General features: G+C 40.2%; 1 protein-coding gene across 1 annotated transcript in view; it reads left to right on the forward strand.

Moving 5' to 3' along the window:
• Positions 1-23,595, forward strand: part of BTAF1 (B-TFIID TATA-box binding protein associated factor 1) — a gene marked incomplete at its 5' end in the record, with an annotated part of 79,058 nt that overhangs the window by 8,282 nt on the left and 47,181 nt on the right. The window contains 8 exon segments of the mRNA XM_014587528.1: positions 2,490-2,579; positions 5,667-5,762; positions 5,860-6,036; positions 9,510-9,650; positions 12,420-12,544; positions 15,283-15,403; positions 20,667-20,771; positions 22,983-23,132. Of these exon segments, the coding sequence (XP_014443014.1) occupies positions 2,490-2,579; positions 5,667-5,762; positions 5,860-6,036; positions 9,510-9,650; positions 12,420-12,544; positions 15,283-15,403; positions 20,667-20,771; positions 22,983-23,132 (1,005 nt within the window).

Consider the following 23,595-nt stretch of genomic DNA (forward strand, 5'->3'; position numbering starts at 1 on the left):
ATTTGCTATTGGGTGCTTGTGCTCCCTGGAGAGACGAAGAGAGATAGAAAGTGAGAAATCACCCCAGGTGATATGGCCACACCTCAATCCTTTCTTCTCCATTCTCCTCTTGGGATTTTGGGCACACATGCACACGTTCCCAGAGTGAGTTTCAAGTCCCTGGGTCCAGGACTTGAATTATGTTCAGCTATGTGGGAGTCCAGCTACATAATCATTATGCCACCGGCTGGTTCTCCAAACCACTTTTTAGCTTCAGAAATCTTTCTTCAAAGAAAATCTTGAACAGGTCCCAATATGTAAAGAGATGGAGGTGAAGCTTCCCTGGTTAAAGGTGAAATTGGGGTAGTCTCAAACCGTTCTGTTCCCTTTTACTTGGCCTCTGGGTAATCCAAAAAGCATTGCTTCAGAATATCTGTTAGTGGTCTTTTCGTTCCTTGATGTATACTACATTTTGGGGGGGGGGGGCGGAGATATTTTTACTACAGGGTGTATATGCCTGCCAGAGAAACAGAGAAAGCAGGAAATCATCCCTGGGTTGTGTGGCCATGTTGCAGTCCCTTCATTCTCCTCTTGGGATCCTGGGCGCATGCACGCGCCTGGCGTGAGTTTCAAACCACCAGGTCCAGGACTTGAAACTGCAATTGGCCATGTGGGAGTCCAGTGTTCCAACCACTATGCCACCAGCTGGCCCCTGATACACTTCTATTTAAAGTTATTTGATTTTTTTTTTTTTTTTTTTTTTTTTTGAGAGAGAGATTCTTATTGTAGAACATGTGCACTCACTGGAGTGACTGAGAGGCAGAAAGTGAGAAGTCACCCTCCAGCAGGGTTGGCCGCTCCGCAATCCCTTCTCTAGGGATCTTGGGCATGCACGCACATGCTTCTGGCATGAGTTTTAAGTTGCTGGGTCCAGGACTCTAACCATAGTCAATTATGTGGGAGTCCAGTGACATAACCATTATGCCATCTGCTAGTCCCAATGGTTACTCAATCTTAACTCAAATGGGCTCTTGAAAAAGTAGGTGCAATGACAGTGGTTCTTTTCTTCCCTTCCTGACGACACTATAGCAAGTATACTCATCCTCTCTCAGAAGGGTGATTTGTCCTAAGGTTACAATGAATCATTAACTACAAGACATTTTATTTGAATTTTTAAGTCTCCTTTTGGTGCTTACCACTCATAGCTTTGGAGCTTAGTTTTGATGGGTTTATTTCTAAAATACTGGTGTTGGGGCTGTAAACAGTATGTCATATTTTCCTCTCTTTTACTATGTGGATACTTTTGAGTACAGGTAGAAGGAAGGGGAGTGAAGGCCATGTGGATTTTAGAATAGCTATTTTCTTGGAACCAGCAGATAGTGTAAAGTTTACATCGTTGGACTCCCATATAGTCAACCACGGTTCGTGTCCTGAACCCAGTGGCTTTAAAATCATGCCAGGGTGGGGTGGCAGGTGGGGTGGTGGTTAGGGCTGCTGGACTCCTACATGGCTGACCACAGTTTGAGTCCCAGACCTGTGGCTTGCTTTCTCACTTTCTCTCTCTCTGTCTCTCCAGTGAAATTAAAAAATAAGTAAATAATAATTAAAGTTAAATAAAATGATAATAAAAAAAATCACACTGGATGTGTGTGTCCAGAATTCCAAAAGGAGAATGGAGGAGAAGGGATTGCAGCTTGGCCATTCTCCTGGGGGATGATTTCTCATTTTCTGTCTTTCTCTGTCTCTACAGAGAGTGCATGCACCCTATATCAAAAATCTCTCCTTAAAAAAAAAAAAAGGATAGCTATTTCTTAATTTTTAAAAAATCCTATATAACCAAAAACAGTTGTGAAGTTAACAGTCACGTGCTTCAAAACAGCATTTCAGTCAAAGCCGGACTGCATAAACAGTGATGCTCCCGGAGGATTGTACCCTATAGCCTAGGTGTGTAGTAGGCTTTACCGTCTACATGTAAGTATACCGCATAGTGTTTATACAGTGACAGAATTGCCTATTGATGCACTTCTCAGAATGTATCCTTGTTGTTTAGTGATCTGTGACATTCTATGACATGTAATTATTCTTAGGTGTTTGAAGAAAAACACATTCTTTTTTTTTTTTTTTTTTTTTTAGAGGTTTTTGCCATAGGTCATGTGCGCTCGCCAGACAGACAGAGAGAGACAGAGAGAAAGAAAGTGAGAAATCACCTCCCCAGGGGGAATGGCCATGCCGCAATCCCTTCTCCATTCTCCTCTTAGGATCTTGGGCACACACGCCTGGCGTGAGTTTTAAGCCACCGGGTCCAGGATGTGAACCATGGTCGATTACATGGGAGTCCAGTGACATAGCCATTACGCTAACTGCTGGTCCCCTGTACACATTCTTGTAAAATATTTCTTAGTTTATTCTAATTTCTTAATACTTCAGTATTCCTTTTTCATCTTAAAGGGAAGTTAAACTTGGTTTCTTAAACATTTAGTCTCTGACATTTGCTTCTTGGTTCTGTTTAGGTTCGACATGGTGCAGGCACTGGACTTAGGGAGATTCTTAAAGCTCATGGGAAAAGTGGTGGAAAAATGGGAGATAGCACTTTAGAAGAGGTAAGTATACCACAGCAAGAATTATCACCAGGTTTTGGCCCAGCAGTGGTTCTGCAGGCCGTAGAGGTACTGCTACACCATGCCAGAGCATGCTGGAGACCATGGGGAGGCTCTGGGTTTATGTCTCAGATCTGCCTCTGCTGGGTGCATGCACAGGTGTGGCTGTGATGCCTGCTGGTGCTGGGGCAGGGGGATTGTGGTGTGGGGACCTCATCGGGTGTGCACACCCAAGTCTGTCTCTCAGCAAATAAAAAATATCAAGTTTCAGTAAGTGACTTCTTTTTCCAAAATAGGAAACTAATGAGTATGTGCCATGAAGTCGGAATACAGGGTAGGTAAGAGGAATAAATATGAAAAGCTGAATGTTAGGAAAGAAGTTAGGACTGCTAGTGCTGTGTAGCAGTGGTTAAGGGAGCCAGATGTCACATGGCAGACTGTGTTTTGGAATCCCAGCCTTGGTGGCTTGAAAAACACTGGACACTTGTCTACCCAGAATCCTCACAGAATGGAGAACTGGAGGAGAAGGGATTGAGCCTTGACTCTGCCCCATTAGGGGGGTCGCTTTATCCTTCTCTTCCTCCCTCCTCCTGTTTCTCTCTGGCAAGTACCCTTGGTCTCTGGCAATTAAAAAATAAAATGATAGGAAGAACTTTGTACACTAGAAAACTGAACGTAAGGAAAAGACACGCTCAAAAACACTCAGTGTGAAAACGCATAGTAGCAAGGATATTTGAGCAGAATAGGATGGATTGGATAAAGAGTAAAATGAGTAAGATTCTACTTGAAAGGACAGTGAGTCACATGGAGGTACTGGTAATAGGATAGATGGTGGGTATGTGACAAGTATACCTGATACCAGACCAGCCTTAAGCCACTCATTCATTTTTTTTAAAAAAATTATTTTTCATTTAACTTTATTTATTATTGTTTTTATTTTCCAGTTTGATCAGAGAGAGAAAGGGAAAGTGAGAAAGGAAGCCACAAGGTCCAGGACTTGAACCATGGTCGGCCATGTGGGAGTCCAGCACCTTTAAACCACCATGCCACCTGCCAGCCCCATTCATTTGTTTTTAAAAAAAAATGTTTTTCCCTAGTTTGCTTTGGGGCATGTGTGTCTACCTGAAAGAAACAGAGAGAGAGAGGGAAAGTGAGAAAGCACCCTTCCCGCCTCCCCCAGTGGATGACCACACCGCAGTTCCTTTTCCTCCACTCTCCTCAGGATTTTGGGCATGCTTGCACATGTGCCTGGTTTGTTTTTCAAGCTGCTGAGTCTGGGACTGAACTGTGCCGTTGGCCATTTGGGATCCAGCTGCCTTCACCACCTTGCCACTGCCTGGCCAACTAATTAGCTTCTTAATTTCTGTTGGAGTATAAATAACGTAAGAGAATCCATGAATTTCAAGAATTTTGATACAGTATAGCTGAATATAATAATCAGAAGATGGGGTTAATATGAAAGGTAGCGATTGGGACTATTCTACTTTTTGGTTTTGTTCCTGTAGCTAAAGTAATCTATACTAGTTTTTTGTTTTTATTTTTGACCTAAGCCATTCCCATAATAACAAAGTGTGATCTTTGTTGTTAAAAAAATTATGTTTCAACAGATGATTCAGCAGCATCAAGAGTGGCTAGAACGCAGGTGTGGCTGTGATGCCTGCTGGTGCTGGGGCAGGGGGATTGTGGTGTGGGGACCTCATCGGGTGTGCACACCCAAGTCTGTCTCTCAGCAAATAAAAAATATCAAGTTTCAGTAAGTGACTTCTTTTTCCAAAATAGGAAACTAATGAGTATGTGCCATGAAGTCGGAATACAGGGTAGGTAAGAGGAATAAATATGAAAAGCTGAATGTTAGGAAAGAAGTTAGGACTGCTAGTGCTGTGTAGCAGTGGTTAAGGGAGCCAGATGTCACATGGCAGACTGTGTTTTGGAATCCCAGCCTTGGTGGCTTGAAAAACACTGGACACTTGTCTACCCAGAATCCTCACAGAATGGAGAACTGGAGGAGAAGGGATTGAGCCTTGACTCTGCCCCATTAGGGGGGTCGCTTTATCCTTCTCTTCCTCCCTCCTCCTGTTTCTCTCTGGCAAGTACCCTTGGTCTCTGGCAATTAAAAAATAAAATGATAGGAAGAACTTTGTACACTAGAAAACTGAACGTAAGGAAAAGACACGCTCAAAAACACTCAGTGTGAAAACGCATAGTAGCAAGGATATTTGAGCAGAATAGGATGGATTGGATAAAGAGTAAAATGAGTAAGATTCTACTTGAAAGGACAGTGAGTCACATGGAGGTACTGGTAATAGGATAGATGGTGGGTATGTGACAAGTATACCTGATACCAGACCAGCCTTAAGCCACTCATTCATTTTTTTTAAAAAAATTATTTTTCATTTAACTTTATTTATTATTGTTTTTATTTTCCAGTTTGATCAGAGAGAGAAAGGGAAAGTGAGAAAGGAAGCCACAAGGTCCAGGACTTGAACCATGGTCGGCCATGTGGGAGTCCAGCACCTTTAAACCACCATGCCACCTGCCAGCCCCATTCATTTGTTTTTAAAAAAAAATGTTTTTCCCTAGTTTGCTTTGGGGCATGTGTGTCTACCTGAAAGAAACAGAGAGAGAGAGGGAAAGTGAGAAAGCACCCTTCCCGCCTCCCCCAGTGGATGACCACACCGCAGTTCCTTTTCCTCCACTCTCCTCAGGATTTTGGGCATGCTTGCACATGTGCCTGGTTTGTTTTTCAAGCTGCTGAGTCTGGGACTGAACTGTGCCGTTGGCCATTTGGGATCCAGCTGCCTTCACCACCTTGCCACTGCCTGGCCAACTAATTAGCTTCTTAATTTCTGTTGGAGTATAAATAACGTAAGAGAATCCATGAATTTCAAGAATTTTGATACAGTATAGCTGAATATAATAATCAGAAGATGGGGTTAATATGAAAGGTAGCGATTGGGACTATTCTACTTTTTGGTTTTGTTCCTGTAGCTAAAGTAATCTATACTAGTTTTTTGTTTTTATTTTTGACCTAAGCCATTCCCATAATAACAAAGTGTGATCTTTGTTGTTAAAAAAATTATGTTTCAACAGATGATTCAGCAGCATCAAGAGTGGCTAGAAGACTTGGTCATTAGACTCCTTTGTGTTTTTGCATTAGACAGATTTGGAGACTTTGTTTCTGATGAGGTAAGTATCACCTGAGGGAGGGTTGGACTGATCACATTTCAAATTCTACAAAATAAGTTTTTTGCAAATATGAGTTTTCTTTCTTTCTCATCTGTAGGTCGTGGCACCAGTTCGTGAAACTTGTGCTCAAACATTAGGTGTGGTTTTAAAACACATGAATGAGTCAGGAGTTCATAAGACTGTGGACGTGCTGCTAAAATTACTGACCCAGGAACAGTGGGAAGTTAGACATGGTGGTCTGCTGGGGATAAAATATGCTTTGGCAGTTCGTCAGGTAAATACTTAAGTTTTTGAAGCGTATATGGGAGGATTCTCCCCTTTGTTTTCATTCATTATATTCTTAGTGTTAGAAATAAACCAGTCATTTAGGATTTGGTTTATGAGAGTGTTCCGTAGAAACAGATATTGCTCATAAGAATTTAAGTACAAAGCAAAAGATTGTTATGATGGTTAGTTACATTCTTTTTTTTTTTTTTTTTTTCCCTTTTTTTTTTGAGAAGTTTTTGCTATAAGGTGTGCGCTCACCGGAAAGACAGAGAGAAAGACAGAAAGTGAAAAATCACCCCCCAGGGGAATGGCCATGTCGCTATCCCTTCTCCTCCATTCTCCTCTCAGGATCTCAGGCACACATGCACATGTGCCTGCCGTGCGTTTAAGCCTCCAGGTCAGGGACTCAAACCACAGTTGATTACATGGGAGTCCAGCGATGTAACCATTATGCAATCTACTGGTCTCCATTATTTTTTCTTTATGGCCAGGATTTTTTTCTTCTTTAATCCACTGCTTCAGTTAATTCAGTGCTTTTAACAATTTGGTTTGACTCTTTCAGTGCATTTAAATACTGAACCGGTGCTCTGGGATATAAGGCCTTGTGCCAGGTTATGCAGGATACATTCAGTGGAAGTCGACATAAAACCTGCTTCAGGAAACTTAGAGTAAATGCAAAAGCAAGCAACCTGTATGGTCATATACTTTTCACATTAAATGTCAGTGTTTTCTTTTATCCTTTATGATAAGACTTAGAAGAAAATATTGGTAGTCTAACCATTGCCACAGGGAAACAAGTTTTCTGAAAAGATAGATGTGTTACCCAAGGTCATAGTACTAGTTAGGGTTAGTACCAGAACTAGAAACTAGGTGGTGTGTCTTATAGTCCAATTTTTATTTTATTGTCACTTGTCATTTAAGGTGAAAATCTATGCTTATGCACATAACCTCCTATTTGTGAGTATTTATGTTCGCCTAACATAAGTTTTCAAGTTATTGAAAACTCTGATACACTGTTAAGCAACAGCTAAGAACTGGGTTCTTAGATTGGCCCATGAAAGCCCATTTTGTTAATAAAATCTCTAATGTCTTTTACTAAACCAGTAGTTCCATATGATCTGCATGTACATACGACATGGTTATTGTGGGAAAAAATGATTTAGAACTCCAGTATGAGATGTAGCAAAACACCTTTCCCTTCTTCCTAGTTCCCCACCAGCGATCTAGTGACAGAGACTTTCACAGCAGTTACTTTGATCGTGGGGAAAGTGGGGCCACAGAGGGTGTATATTGTGAGGAATGAAGAGGTGTGGACATAAAGGAGACACTTTAAATGAGGAGCTAGGGCAAGACCAGGAACGAACCTTCTCTTACCAGTTTAATTTCCTTGAATTCTTCCCAGCAGTGTCAGGGCCTTACAGCTACATGATGCTTTGGTCAACTTTTCTTCTCTTTCCTTGCTTACAACATAACTGGGTGGATCCTCCCTTTCAATCCCTAGAGACAGGTTCACAGGCCTTTTATTTTCTTTCCTTGCATTTTTCTTTTTTGGGGGAGAGATATTTGCTATACGGCATGTATGCACACTGTAGAGACAGAGACAAAGTGAGAAATCACCCCCCTCTCCCCCCCAGGCTGCATGGCCATACCACAATCCCCTCTCCTCCATTCTCTCAGGATTTGGGGCATGAATGCACAGGCACCTGGAGCGAGTTCAAGCCACCAGGTCCAGTACTGGAACTGAGGTTGACTACATAGAAGTCCAGCGACGTAACCATTACACCATGTGCTGGTCCCTCTTTGCTTTCCTTTTTTTTTTAAAGAATTATTTTTATTATTTAACTTTATTTATGTTAATTTGACCAGAGAGAGAGAGAGAGAGAGAAAGAAAGCCACGAATTGAACTGTGATCGGTCATAGAGAGCTATATTAACTATTTTCTCATTTATTTATTTATATATATTTATTTATTTATTTTTGAAGTTGACCAGAGAGAGAGAGGGGGAGAGAGAGAGAAGGAACATGCAAAAGCAAGCTGCCAGGTCCAGGATGCAAACTGTGGTCAGCCATGCGGAAGTCAAGCTGACTTAACCACCATGCCACCTGCCGGCTTCCCCGTTGCTTTCTTTTCTTTTTAAAAAATTTTCAGAGGGCATGTGTGTTTGCCAGAGGCAGAGAGAAAGTGCGTCCCCCTCCCATTAATGGGGTATAGTCATACCACAATCCTTTTAAAATTTCTTTTCCTATAGAGATTCTGGGTACACATGCATATGCACCTCGTGTGTTTCTCAAGCCAGGGCTGGGATTCAGACCGTTAGCCATGTAGGATTTGGCTCGTTTAACCTCTCAGCTATGTGGCCAGCCCCTTTTCAAGTTCCTAAGGCTTTCTTATTTATGTATATATGTATGTATTTGAGGTTTTTGTCTTAGGGCAGAGGGAGGGAGAGAGGAAGAGAGAGAGAGGGAGAAAGAGAAAGAAATCATCCTCCAGAGGGGTTGGCCATGCCGCAGTCCCTTCTTTTCCATTCTCCTCCTGGGATCTTGGACATGCATATACGCCCAGCGTGAGTTTCAAGCCACCGGGTCCAGAACCCAAACCAGTCAGCCATGTGGGAATCCAGTGACTTAACCATTGCTCCATTTCTGGCCCACTTTTTCTTTTTTTAATTGCCAGAAACAAAGTGTTCCCTTGAACATTTTGATGATGCTCATGGACTCAAGCTCTCTCCATCTTTTCCTCCTCTGCTTCTTTCCTTGCCTTTCTTGGCCCTTAAAGTCCCATCTCTTGGCAACTATCCCCTCCCTACCTAAATAAAAACTTTTTTTTACGTCCTGCTGGAGAGCCTTTGTAGAGGACATGAGAATTACCTGCAAATTGAGTTTTGGAAAGCTGTCTCTATTTTTCTCCCCTCCCCCCTCCCTGGGGGGATGGCTATGCCACACTCCTTTCTCCTCCAGTCTCTTCCTGGAATTTTGGGCACACACACACACACACACACACACACACACACACACGTGTCCTGTCTCCCCCCTTTTAAAAAATATTATTATTTATACATTTAATTGCTGTACATCATTTAGATTGTAAAGAGACTTTACCCTTAGTCCAGCCCAGTTGAGAGTGCTATACACTTCCTCATTAACAAATAATAAACCATATCTGTGTCCCACAAATGGCTTACCTCTTTTTTTCCCCCCCAAATTTCCTTTCCTATGCCCTTCCCCTCCCACACTCTTCCCACTTTGTCTCTATTTTCCATAACTTGTGTGAGTTTTAAGCCACTGGGTCTGGAACTTGAACCATGGTCAATTATGTGAAAGTCCAGCAACATAACCTTATGCTATCAGCTGGTCCTACATGCGATTCTTTTAAAATAAATATTGGAATTTATGTTTTCATATGGCAAATTTAATTTTAAGATGTTTAAGAACAAAAATTGTTCTATAAAAATTAATGTATTTTAATGTGCTATTTTACAGGACGTAATTAATACTTTATTGCCTAAAGTTTTAACTAGAATAATTGAAGGACTTCAGGACCTGGATGACGATGTCAGAGCTGTTGCTGCTGCATCATTAGTGCCTGTGGTAGAAAGCCTTGTCTACCTTCAGACGCAAAAGGTAATGAAATATTTTTACATTTCTTCCTATAGAGTTTGTTTACATTTGGGAAATAGAGAGTTAGGAAAATCATTGAGCACCTTTTCTCCTCCTCCTCTATGTTTTTGTGACGGCCACCTCTCTGATGCACACTATCTTTTTTCCTCACTCCTTTATTCATGATAGAGTACTCATGCACGTGAGAGAGAGAGAGATATTAAAGGAACCACTCCATGTTTTCTTCTGTTGGAGAGGTTTTTGCTATAGGGCGTGTGCGCTCGCCAGAAAGACAGAGAGATAGAAAGTGAGAAATCACCCCCCAGGGAGGCTGGCCACGCCACAATCCCTTCTCCTACATTCTCATCTTGGGATCTTGGGCACGCACACACACGGGCCCAGCATGAGTTTAAGCCGCCGGGTCCGCGACTCGAACCGCGGTCTACTTCATGGGAGTCCATCGACATAGCCATTAACGCTCACTGCTGGTCCCACCTCTCCACGTTTTCTAAAAGGCCTAGAGAACATATATGCCTTTCCTCTTGCCCTTGTGTTCGTCATTTTGGTTAATTACTGGAATATGGCTGTTCCGGCCAAAAGGGCCACCATTAACTTTTTGAAGTCTCTTTGTATTTGGGGAATTTCCTTGAGAATAAAGCAGCTATTTTTCTTTTATTACTGGCTTTTAGATATATACAAGATTATTGTTTTTGACCTTTGTCTTTTTTTTTTCCTTTAATTTGCCAGAGGAGGTGTATGCTCACAGGAGAAAGACTGACAGAGAGAGAAAATGAGAAAGCACTGCTCATGGGTGTTGGCCATGCCACAGTCCCTCTCCTCCAATTCTCCTTTTGGGATCCTGGGTGCACATGCACATGTCTGATGTTTTTCATGCTGCCAGGTCTGGGACTTGAACTGTGTAGTCAGTCATGTGGGATCTACCTGACTTAACCACCATGCCATCAACTGGCCTGGCTCTTTTTATTTGCCATAGAGAGAGCAGGTGAGTGCACATACAAGCATACACACGCATCCCCTGACAGAGCATGGTCATGCCACAGTCCTTTTTCCTGTATCTCCATCCAGTCAGGATTTTGGGTATGTGCTCACATGTGCCCATGTGTTTTTCCAGCTCTCTAATCTGGGATTTGAACTGAGTTTGGCCATAGGGATTCTGTCTATCTATCTATCTATCTATCTAAATAAAATAATTTTATTTAACTTTATTTCTTTATTTTTAATTTGACCAGAGAGGGACAGAGCAAGAGCGAGAGAGAGAAAGTGAGAAAGTAAGCCGCCAGGTCCGGGACTCAAACTATGGTCTGCCATGTGGGAGTCCACCATCCTTAACCACCACAACACCTGCTGGCTCTAGCCATAGAGATTCTGTTCCCTTCACACAGTGCTTAACCACTGTGCTGTGGGGCCGCTACTGCCTCTGGCTTTAAAAAAATTTTTTTTAATTATTAAAAGGTTCCATGCACTTGCTAGAGAGAGAGAGAGAGAAAGAGAGAGAGAAAAAGAGAGCGACAACGCACCCTCCAATGGAATTTGGTCACACTGCAATCCCTTTTTCATTTCTCTATCCTGTTGGGTTTTGAAGCACACACATCACACATGCCTGGCAGGTTTTCAAGCTGCTGAGGCTGAGACGTGAACCGCACTTGGCCATGTGGGATCCACCTCCCTTAATCACTAGGGGCTGATTCATGGCTTTTAATTTGATCTCATTTTTGGAAGGGACTTTAAAGATGTGGCTGTCCATTTTATTGTAAAAACCAGAATAAAGTTGAAAGAGCAGCAGCAGTATTTTAAGAGCTCAGAAACAACTTTAATCATAATGAGGATTAGCACTATTTTAAAAAAATTATTTATTTAATTTTATTTATCATTATTATTGTTTTCTAATTTGATACAAACACTCACCAGAGAGAAAGAGAGAGGAAAAGTGAGAAAGTAAGCCACTAGGTCCAGGACTCAAACCATAGTTAGCCATGAGGGAGTCCAGCATCCCAACCACCATGCTACCTGCTGGTACCCAATTAGCATTATTTTAAATGCACTGACATTGCCTTACATACAGAAGTATGTCTTGTATTTCTGTATTGTATTATTTTAGAAGTTTAGTTTTTTTTGTAAGATAGAACATTAAATATTTTATCTTCCGAACTCTTCTGCTTATTATTCCTAGTTAGGAAAAGAAATGCCTCGACCAGCAGATGACATAATGGTTATGTTGCTGGATTCCCATGTGGTTCAAGTCCTGGACCTGGTGAATTAAACTTAGCTCAGGTGCATGCGTGCGCTTCCAAAATCCTGAGAGGATAATGGATGCGAAGGGATTGTGACATGGCCATCCCCCTGGGGGATGATTTCTAGCTTTCTGTCTCTTTGTCTCTGTCTCTTCGGTGAGCACACATGCCCTGTAGTGAAAAATAGCTGCTTCATTCTTAAGGAAAATCCCCAAATACAAAGGGACTTTAAAAAGTTAATGGTGGGAGGCCAGTAGGTGGCATGGTAGCTAATGGCCGTACTCCCACGTGGCTGACTGTTGTTTGAGTCCTGGGCCTGGTGACTTACTTTCTTACTTCCTCTCTCTCTCTCTCTCTGGTCAAATTAATAATAATAATAATAAATAAAATAATTCTTAAAAATAAAACAAAAATAGTCACTGTCCAAAGTTATCGGAGTTGTGTATGTTGAATCAGTAGTAACCCCAGGGGTAAAATTTGGCAGGGTCTTGTGAATATTTTCTGTAAAATTGATATCTTTTCTTGAAAACGAATCTTACAGGTACCCTTCATTATAAATACGTTATGGGATGCTCTTCTGGAACTAGATGATCTAACAGCTTCAACAAATAGTATTATGACTCTTCTTTCATCCTTGTTAACTTATCCTCAGGTCCAACAATGCAGGTAATTATTTCTAATTATTAGACTTAAGTAAAAAACCTTTATATCTTTCCAGATAATTGCCTGAGCCTACAATATTCTATCACTTTTCAGAATAGGTACTCTAGGTTAGGAGGTAGCAAAGGGGCCCTTTATTTTTTTATCATCTAACCATCAGCACATTTGGGGCAGGAACTTGAAAAGGCAATTTTACTTACATGTAAGTTACTGTGGTTATATAATTTCATCCTCTTGTTCATCCTGTAATTACTTTAGAAATATGATCACTGTAATATTATTTCCAGCTGTATCCCAATATAGAATTTTAGCCTTGTTTAGTTTATAAGATTATCACTGAAAATTTGCTTTACATTTTCTAAAACCCTCTCCTCTTTGAACTTTCTTTGTAATGTTTATTTCTTCAGCTCTTACTTTTGATTTCAGTCCCTACTCATCTGGAAGGGATACATGGCAGAGTAATATAATGTCCAAAGGCAAGATTGGGTGAAGCCAAAATAACCACCAAAATGTAAAGTGTCACTGATTTTCTATCCTGATATTTGAACTGAAGCTCAGCTAATTTCCTCTGTTAGAATGACGCTTGAATGTTATTTCTATTAATAGTCCTCCTAGAGGTACAGAAGAATAAAATGCTATGTAACTTAAAAAAATTCACAGATGAGAAAGTTAATTACTGCTGTTAGTCTAGTAAGGGCATTCAGTGAATATTCACATGATTATGATTATAAATGACTTAGGGCATTAGAAGTGAGTATTTCTGGTGAAAAACATGTAGAGGATTTTTCAAATACTTACCTACTAGTAGTATTTTAATGCTAAATTAGGCTAGTAGGACAGTGCACAAGTAGGAATAGCAAAATAAGGGATTGTAAAAGCAAAAGAAAAGTGGATGTGGTAGTACACACGTGGGGGTTCGTAGTTTTGGTTGCTTCTTTTACTAATGAAAGTGGTAGGAATTAGATGAATTCTATGTGAAAGCTCGCTTAAGCTGCAAAATGCTTGGCCTTTCTTCCTTCCTTCCTCCCTCCCTCCCTCCCTCCCTCCCTCCCTCCCTCTCTCTCTCTTTCTTTCTTTCTTTCTTTCTTTCTTTCTTTCTTTCTTTCTTTCTTTCCTTTTAAGAGGGATTTTTTGATAAAGGGTGCACACACTTGCCAAAGAGATAGAAACTCTCAGAAAGCAAGAAATCACCTCCTACAGGGTATAGCCGCGCTGCAGTCCCTTCTCCTCCATTCTTCTCTTGGGATTTTTGGGCAAGCGTGTATACACACACACCCAGCGTGATTTTTAAACCTCCAGGCCCGGGACTGAAACCGTGGTCTAGTATGTGGGAGTTTAGTGACATAATCATTATGCCATCTGCTGGTCCCAGTGCAGGGCTTTTTAATGACTGTAAATTGAGTTGGTCAGTTTTTTCTGTGATGGCCCTAATAGTGACTGACTTTGCTTTGTGAGCCATATGGTCTTTGTCAGATCTACTCAGCTCTGGCAGTGTGCTACAGAAACAGCCACAGATGATATGTAAAGGAAGGAAAGTGCCATATTCTAGGAAAACTTCTTTCTAGAAAAAAAAGTGGAGTGGATTTAGTCTGTACGTACTAGGGAATGGTGTCAGAAAAACTAGACAATGTAAGAAAGTGAAAAATCTAGTGATTATTCTGTTAATTCAGTGTGAAATAATGTAGTTTTTGACCTTTTTTGTTTCAAAATTGCCTCATTAGAAAATGTGCATCATATGTTGTGATATTTGGCAGATACTTTGCAGCTTATGTAAGAAGAAATGCAGCATGTCCTTTGGAGCATGAACAGTCACATTATTAACAAGACCTTGTTACAATGCTTTATGTATTTTGAGTCTCTCTTAAGTCTTTGTGTGCATGTGTTTAAATTAGAATTTTATAAGTAAATTTACTAAATGTATATGCATAATAATGTTTAAATGTGAAAATAGTTTTAAAAGATAGCCCCGCTGAGAGGAACCACAAAAGATAGATAAATAGTTAGACTGGCATATTCTTCTTTTTATACAATACTGTGTTTACAGAAGTATATATTTTAAATGCTACTTATGAATTATTTCCTAATTCCAAATCACTTGTACAAATAACTTGTGAATGTTACAGGAATCCTGTGGTCCAAGGTAGCTAAGACTTTGCTTTGATTGCTTCCTCATTTAAAATCTAATCTTAGAGAATGAAGACATTTTTGAGTTTTCCTAATTTAGTAATGCTAAACCAGGATAACAGTGTTAAAGCTACTAGCATACCACCTCACCACCTCTTACTCATTCGATAGGTATGAGAGATGGCTCCAAATGGGGATGGAAATTAAGTGCATCTTCCCATTGGGGTTAGCCATGAGGAAAGAGTAAGGATTAGCAATCTAGATTGTGTGGGCTGACTACCAGCTGGGATTTATGTCCCATTTTCTTGAGTAAGAACGTTTATAAGGGCAGTTACATAGACAGCTATAACTCGATAAAGGCATAGTGCTGTAAAAGAGCCCAGTGTTAGTATTTCAGTCCATTTTTTGTGACTGTGGATCTTCTCATGTTCTGGTAACAGTTTTGAGTGAAGGTGTTAAGTGAACATTCATATGAAAATTGTATTATCTTTTTAGAATTTATTCATCAAAAAAAGAAACTCGATGTCATCCTCAGGTCCCCATGAGAATAATATTTAGATAATGTATCTATGGAGTTTCAACTGAGAATGAGTAAGATTAATTTGTGTCTTCTTTATTAGTATTCAACAGTCACTTACAGTTTTAGTTCCACGTGTCTGGCCTTTTTTGCATCATACTATATCATCAGTTCGGAGAGCAGCATTGGAAACTCTGTTTACGTTATTATCAACACAGGACCAGGTAAGAACTAATAACTGTATCTAGCAGTCATGAAACAAACATAAACCTGCCCATGAGCTTATCCTTTCTTCGTATCTAAAGATTAGGAGAATGCTGGCCTACTAGAAGTGGTATGGTAACCGTGTAGACATAAAAGAATGTAATCATGGAAGCAGAAATATTTTAATATTTTGCTTTAGGTTGTATTCTCAGCACCTGGAATGGTACTCAACATGTAGGAGGTCCTTAGTGAATAAATATTTGTTAAGTAAATGATCACATAGTTCCTTCCTGTCAGAGACCTGTTATTCAATCTTTGCTTGCTCTGTATGGTTTTTTTTTTTTTTTGGTTTGTTTTGTTTTCGAGAGGGTTTTGTTTTGTTTTGTTTTGTTTTGTTTTGTTTTCTGCTATAGGGCGCCAGAAACACAGAGAGAAACAGAGAGACAGAAAGTGAGAAATCACTCCCCAGGGGGGATGCTGCAATCCCTTCTCTTCCATTCTCCTCTTAGGATCTTGGGCACGCATGCACATGCGCCCAGCATGACTTTAAGCTCTTGGGTTCGGGACTCGAACCACAGTCGACTGCATGGGAATCCAGCAACATAGCCATTACGCCAACTGCTGGTCCCGCTTCCTTTGTATGGTTAACAGTGGGGTGGCTGGTGGAACATAACCCAGGTTAGAAGGCCACATGCGAAGCTCTCAGGTACTGTGCAACTCTTAAAGACTAATCACGGAATACGCAGTCTCCTGCCTCCTCTCACAGATGACTCAACTATACGTGCATGCTGTTTACAAGAACAGTACACTGCAGGATTCACTCACTGCCTTACCGACAGAGATTGTTCAGATAATATTAGTGTGTGAACGGTGACTGTGATGAGCTGAGGAGCCCTTGTTTATAAAAGGTTTTTTATAAAAGGCTTCACATTCCTCTTTTAAAACAATCTTGTAGGTCAGATAAAATACCTAGAGTTTAGGGGAAGTTTCAGTAAGGAATGCATTCTTCTAGCATGTTATTTTACATAGGCAATGAGTTTGGAATCTCATTTTTAAAAAGCAGTGGTTAGTGTTTATAGACGATAGATTATTGCACGAATAAATGTCTCTTGTGTTTACTAATCATGTGTTTCCATGTGAATTAGGAATATTTCATGTATTCTTGCTTTAATCTGCAGCATGATACTGTGTTGGACTACTGTAAATAAACATCTGTGAATTTTGTTTTGCATTATCTTTTGATTTTAACTAATCAATCTGAGGAAAAGCTGCTAAGTCTGTTTTATAATTCTCAGTTGAGCGGGCATGGGCTGATAGGACAACTGGGTTGGGTTCTAACTTTCAATTCAGTTTTGTGATTTTTTTTCCTAAATTTATTTTATTTTTATTATTATTTTTGAGAGAGATTTTTGTTATAGGGCATGTGCGCTTGCTGGGAACACAGAGAGACACAGAAAGTGAGAAGTCATCCCCAGGGGGATAGCCACACCACAGTCCCTTCTCTTCCATTCTCTTCTCAGGATTTTGAGCATGCATACACATGTGCCTGGAGGACGGTTAAGCTGCTGTGTCCGGGACTTGAACCACAGTTGACTCCTTGGGAGTCTAGCAATATAACCATTACACCATCTCCTGGTCCCCCTAGATGTATTTTTTTAAAAATATTTATTTATTATGATTTCACTTGAGTTTGCCAGAGAGAGAGAGAGAGAGATAAAGCCACCAGGTCTGGGACTTAAACTGTAGTCTGCCATGCAGGAATTCCAGAGCCTTAACCACCACACCACCTGCTGGACCCCCTAAATGTTCTGATGTATTCTCTCTCTCTTTTTTTTGGAGAGTTTTTTTGCTATAGGGCGCATGCACTTGCCAGAAAGACAGAGGCAGAGAGACAGAAAGCGAGAAATGGCCATGCCACAATCCCTTCTTCTCCATTCCCCTCTTGGGATCTTGGCCACGCATGCACACACATGCCTGGCACGTTTAAACCACTGGGTCCGGGACTCGAACCGCGGTCGACTACATGGGAGCCCAGTGGCATAGCCATTATGCTAACTGCTGGTCCCACAAATTCTTTCATATGGCTCCTCTAATCCTCTCTGCCAGACAGAACTGTTTTTGGTGCCAGGCCATCTTTCCAAGACCTTCTGTTGGCTTACTTAAGATGTATCTTAGTTCCATAGTCCTCTGATATAATCTTCAGATATGACATTCCAGTCAAAAGTCCTGTTCAATAACTAGTACTTCCAATTTCTGATTCAAAGCCAACAGGTATTATTGAACTTATGCAAATAACCATTCTGCCACAAAATAAGAATACTCCCAAATATTCTGCAATTCCAGAGGGGTCAAGAAGGGAGAAAAGTTTGTTTCCATTTAAAGAAACAGGTGAAAAAACATTTTAACAAATTGCTGAACCTATCTACAGCTCAAAAGAAAGCAAAATCCTTAAATTGGGAAAACAAAGCATAGTAAAGAAAAAGATAGTAATGTTTTACTCAAAAGTCATAAAATTCTATTTCACCAGTTCAGTCTTAGGCAGTTAATCTCTCTCCTGTTGAATTTGCAGTGTTACTGTGGTCCGACCTTTTGGTTTAAATCCTGGAAGATAATATTCAACGTTATTATTGATATTTCTTGCCTCTGTATTAAGTTGGTCATTTTCTTGGTTGCTTTTTGTTTTCTTATTTCTGTATGTGTGTCTTTAATTTTCCTGGTAAAGCACTCCTTTCAGAACTTCTTGAAGAGCAGGTCTGGTGGTGGTAAATTCTTTTAGGTTTTGTTTATCTGTGAATGTTTTTATCTTTTCTTCCCATGTGAAGGATAATTTTGCCAGCTATAAAGTTCTTGGTTGAAACTTTTTCACTTAAAACACTTTGACTATATTTTTCTATCCTTTCCTTGCTTGCATTGTTTCTGATGAGAGGTCTAATGTTAGCCTGATGGGATAACCTTTATAAGTAACCTGATGTTTCTCTCTTGCCAATTTTAGTATCTTGTCTTTGTGCATTTGACCAGTCTGACTATGGAAGTGCCTTGGAGAAGATCTTCTTTGGTTGATTCTATTAGGAGTCCTTTGTATTTCCTGGGCCTCGATATTTGAATGCCTCTCCAGATTTCGAAAGTTTTCTTCCAGGATTTCATGGAATAGATTATCAAGTGCCTTTGTTAGTTTCTTCATCTTCTAGATGATTATCCAGATGTTTGGGTGCTTCATGGAATCTACTATTTCTTGTATAGTATTTTCATTTGTTTCAGTTATTTTCTGAGTTTTTTGGTTATTTTTTTCTAGGTCAGAGGTTTTGTCTTCAGCATCCGAGATTTGATCTTCTGCATGTACTAATCTGCTTTTAATATTTTCAAGGGAGGTTTTGATTTCCTGTATTATAGCCTTCATCTCTAACAGTTCCATTTGATTCTTTTTTAGGGTGTGTATTTCCTCTTTCAGATCATTCAAGAACTTCCTCACCTCCTGGAACTCATTGTCTCTTTTCTCCTGCATCTTCTGGAGTTCATTGACTCTAAGCTCTTGCATCTTGTTTAGTTTTGTCACTATGAATATTCTGAAATCTCTATTGGACGTTGCTATGAGTTCCACTATACTCTCTGTGGATGATGGATTATTCTTTTCCCTTAGGGGAGAGATGTTTCCTTGGTTTCTCATATTTCTTTAGCCTCTTCAGTGGTTTCTGGTCATCTGATGGATTATATGTGTCTCCCTAATTTTTAGGAGTTAATTCTGAGCTTTCAGAGGTGTGCAGGAGGAGGTGATCCACAATCTCTCTGCAGATCTGTTTCCCTTATGCTCACCAAGCAACCTGCACTTTTGATTTTGGAACTGGATATTACAAAGGCCTCACAGTTCTAGGGAATAGGTACACCCGGGCTGGGCTGAAGATAGTTCAGAGCTGTGTGGGAGGAGAGAAGCCATGTTCTCTCTGCAGCTCTGTCCTCCCTGCTGCTCTCTCTGCAGTCTCTCCTCTCTGAATTTTAGTCACTTGGTAGTGAATTCACTTTTGGCTAAGTGTTTAGAGAGGGTTTCTGTAACTGTTAAGATCATATATTTCCCTTTACTTTCAGAATCTCTCCTCTACTGTATTTTGCAATGTGGTATCCACAGAAAGAGATTTGAGTTCAGATTTATAAAAAGGAGTTTCTTCCTTCAGGCAGGAGGTTCAGTAAGCATCGAGGTCAATGACCCTAAAAGTATTCAGATGCTTGGCTACTGTGCACCTAGGCCTGTCTAGACGCACAGTATGTGGAGACTGAACAGCAGAGAGGGAAAGTAAGGTTAAAAAAAAAAAGAAAAGAAAAAAGAAAAGGGGAAAGAATAGAGGGGAAAAAATCTAGACAAAAATAATCATAAGAAGGGAAAAAAATTTTTTTAAAGGTTAAAAAAATGAAAACCGCTTGGCATGTAAACATGCCAGGACACACCTCAGATTTAAAATGACTTATGAAATTAGCAAGAGAAAGAAAAGGCCTGAGGTGAGAAGTAGTGTTTTAAATTGTTTTGTTAGATTTTTTTAATTTAAAGAGAGAGCGAAAGAGACAGAGACATAGAGGACAGAAGTCACCCTGCCTGTCTGAGTGTTTTGAGGGTCTAGAAGATGGGGCGTAGGGCATAGCTTCATTTGCCTTGGTCCCTTAACATGCCAGGACACACCTCGGATTTAAAATGGCTTCTGAGTGTTTCAAGGGCTTCATATATGTATTTTTCTAAGAAACGAGTATGCTTAGCTTTCTTAAGATTTCCTGACCCAAAATAGATTGAGAACCTTTGCTTTAATTTTGTAGTGATCTTGAAGTAGAATAGTCTAGGCTGGATGTTCTTATAATTCATTTACTTGCATTATTGGTCAGCACATAGAACTTAAGCTCTAGTGTAGTTGCAGTAATCTGATTGTTTTTCAAATTTTCGTGACAAAGCAGTGATACGTGATGTAACCCAGAAGATGGGGTTGGTTGGAGATATTGTTGTCATTAGAGCTTGGTTCCATGTGGAGGGTAGTATCGGCTTATTTGAGGCAAAAGTCAGTGTTGTTAATGACAGACTTTATCTTCACAGTGATTATGTGTAATGTAATTTATCCAAGCTATTGGAGTAATAAAGAGGGTATTTGTTGCCTCAAAGTCCTGTTAAAATTGATCACCAGTTGAATCTTTTTGATAAATTTATATACTGTCTTCATAGTAACATTTCTGTTATTTGACTTACAACTTCAGGTAAACTGAAATCTAAGAATTATATACCATAGCCCTTGACTCTGTTTTTCTTTTTAGAACTCTTCATCTTGGCTTATACCTATCCTGCCTGATATGCTCCGACACATTTTCCAGTTTTGTGTTTTAGAAAGCAGCCAGGAAATACTGGACCTCATTCATAAGGTATGCAATGAATAGATCTAAACTTCTCCTAGTAACTTTGTATATTTTTAAGATTTTTCATGATTTTTAAATTTTTGGTCAGAGATTTTAAGTAATTAGAAATCCTCCATGAGATCTGAAAAGTTTAAAGATCTGTAAGAGTGGGAAAACAGGCTTCTTACGGAATGTAGTAGTTAAGTTATGGTTAGCCATCCTTCTTCCTCCTCTTATTGTACGACATGTAGGCAAGTGTTTTAAGCTTTTTCTTGCTTTCTCTCCCCTGCTCTCATATTTGTGTGTGTATATATATAGAGAGAGAGAGAGAGGGAGAGAGAGGAGAGAGAGAGAGGCAGAGCAAGACAGGCACCCTCAGCAGGGTGTTCATGCCAAGAAACGTCCTCAGATCTCCAGCTTCAGGTGGCCTGTTCATAGACATTTACATACATGGCCAGTGTAAGCACTTTCTGATAGCTTCAATACAGAAAACGAAATCAAGACTGCTTTTCTCTAATCTTCATTTTGCTATTGATCAGTATGTTTTTAGATCCTGCAGAACATCTAGTTTAAACTCATGCTTTTTTCCCTCAGCAAGATTGGTCATATATGTTGGAATCATTAAAGAAAGAGCCATTTGATGTATTTAATTGCATTCATGGGGGAAATGGCCCTATCGTACCTGGGAATCTGATAAGGTGGTCTTGACTTGTTGGCCTCTGAGGTGACCACTGTTAACAGCCTCGGATTCATAGGGGTATTATTTCTGCATGTTGGTCCTTGTTCATTACATGTTAGGCCAGGCCAGGTACCTAACTGAGTAAGAGCGTGAGTCAAGACTTAAACAGCTTTAACTTATACCAGGATATTGCCACCTTTAAATTTGGCAGAGACTATGTCTCAGGAGCCATTATATCTTGAAGCATGTGTTGAATGTATGACTGCTTTATTTAGTATTGAGCCTTATGATATATATGAAAGATTTCCGTGACTTACTAAAAGTGTCAACTTTGTATTATTTTTATATGCACATTTTATTTTGAAAGTTTTTCATAAAATATTGGAGAAGATTCTTTATACCCAGCCTTGGGGAAAAAAAATAAAAACAAAAACCGCTTTCCTTTGCATTACTCTTTTTTTTGTTTGTTTTGAGAAGTTTTTGCCATAGGGCGCGTGCGCTCACCCGACAGAGAGAGACAGAAAGCGAGAAATCACCCCCCAGGGGGGATGGCCACGCCGCAATCCCTTCTCCTCCATTCTCCTCTCGGGATCTTGGGCACGCACGCACATGCGCCTGGCGTGGGTTTTAAGCCACCGAGTCCATGACACGAACCATGGTCGACCACGTGGGAGTCCAGCGACATAGCCATTATGCTAACTGCTGGTCCCCTTTGCATTAGTCTTTAAAGTATACAAACCTATCAGAAACATTCTTTCTGGGCCAGCCCCGTAACCTAGTTGTTAAGGGAGCCAGAATCCACATGTCCAACTGTGTTTGAATCTCAGTTCTTGGAGGCTTGAAAAACAATCCCATCAGAATGGAGAAGTGGAGGAGAAGGGACTACACGTGCCGCTGAAGGGTTCTCCCTCTTTCTGTCTCTGTCTCTGTTTGGTGAGTGCACATGCCCTCTTTTAAAACAAAACAAAACAAAACAAAACAAAAAAACAACTCGCCCTCCCTTTTTTAAGTTTTTGCTATAGGATGTGCTTGGCAGAGAGAGACAGACAAAGAGAGAGAGCAAGAGAAAGTGAGAAGTCACCCCTCCTGGGGGGAGGAGAGAGAAACAGAGACAGACAGTGAGAAATCAGTCTCCTAGGGGATGGCCATCCCCCTTCTCTTCCATTTTCTTCTCAGGATTTGGGACACATATGCATACACACCTGGCATGAGCTTTAAGCCATCAGGTCTGGGACTTGAGCGGTGGTCAACCTCCTGGGAGTCCAGTGCCTTAACCACCATGCCACCTGCTGATGCCCATCCTGGTGTGTTTTTCAAGCCGTAGAGCTGGGATTTGAACTGTACAGTTAACCATGTGGGATATAGCCACCTTAACCCCCATGTCACTGGTTTCCCCTCCCCCCGCAAAAAAAAACAGTATTTCAAAGTAACCTTTTATATTTAAAAATTAATCTGTGTTTTTTTCTACTTGTCTTTTTTTCAAATTCATTATCCCTAAAAATAGATAAGGTTTTGTTAGCACTTACTAGAAAAATTTCACTTTGCTGTTCTTTTTGTAGGTTTGGATGGAACTATTGAACAAGGCATCAGTTCAATATGTGGTAGCAGCTGCTTGTCCGTGGATGGGTGCTTGGCTTTGCTTAATGATGCAGCCTTCTCATTTACCTATTGATTTAAATATGCTGCTGGAAGTGAAAGCTAGAGCCAAGGTGAGTGTAGGAGGACATGCTGTATTTATATATTCAGTTTATAATTATTACTACAGTAACCATGGAAGAAATCTGTATTATTTATTAAAGATGTAATTTCATTAACACAAGTAAGGAAAATTGTTATTTTCTTAGGACCCAGAGGAAAACGAATAGGAATTTTTATCAGTTAAATTTTTATGAAAAGATCTGTAATTTACTTATTACTGATTATAACAAATGGTTGTGTTTGTTGTTGCTTACTAAATTTTAATGATTAATTTTTTAAAAGAATTTTACTTAACTTTATTTATTTATTTGTCTGTTCGTTTATTTATTTTGTTTATTCTAATTTGACTGGAATGGGACAGAGTGAGAGAGAGAGAGAGCAAGCGAGCAAGCCGCCAGGTCTGGACTCAAACTTTTCGGCCATGTGAGAGTCCAGTGCCCTAACCACTATGCCACCTGCTTGCCCCCCGTGATT

Source organism: Tupaia chinensis, unplaced genomic scaffold (assembly GCF_000334495.1).
Source record: "Tupaia chinensis unplaced genomic scaffold, TupChi_1.0 Scaffold000217_1, whole genome shotgun sequence".
Classification (NCBI taxonomy): domain Eukaryota; kingdom Metazoa; phylum Chordata; class Mammalia; order Scandentia; family Tupaiidae; genus Tupaia; species Tupaia belangeri.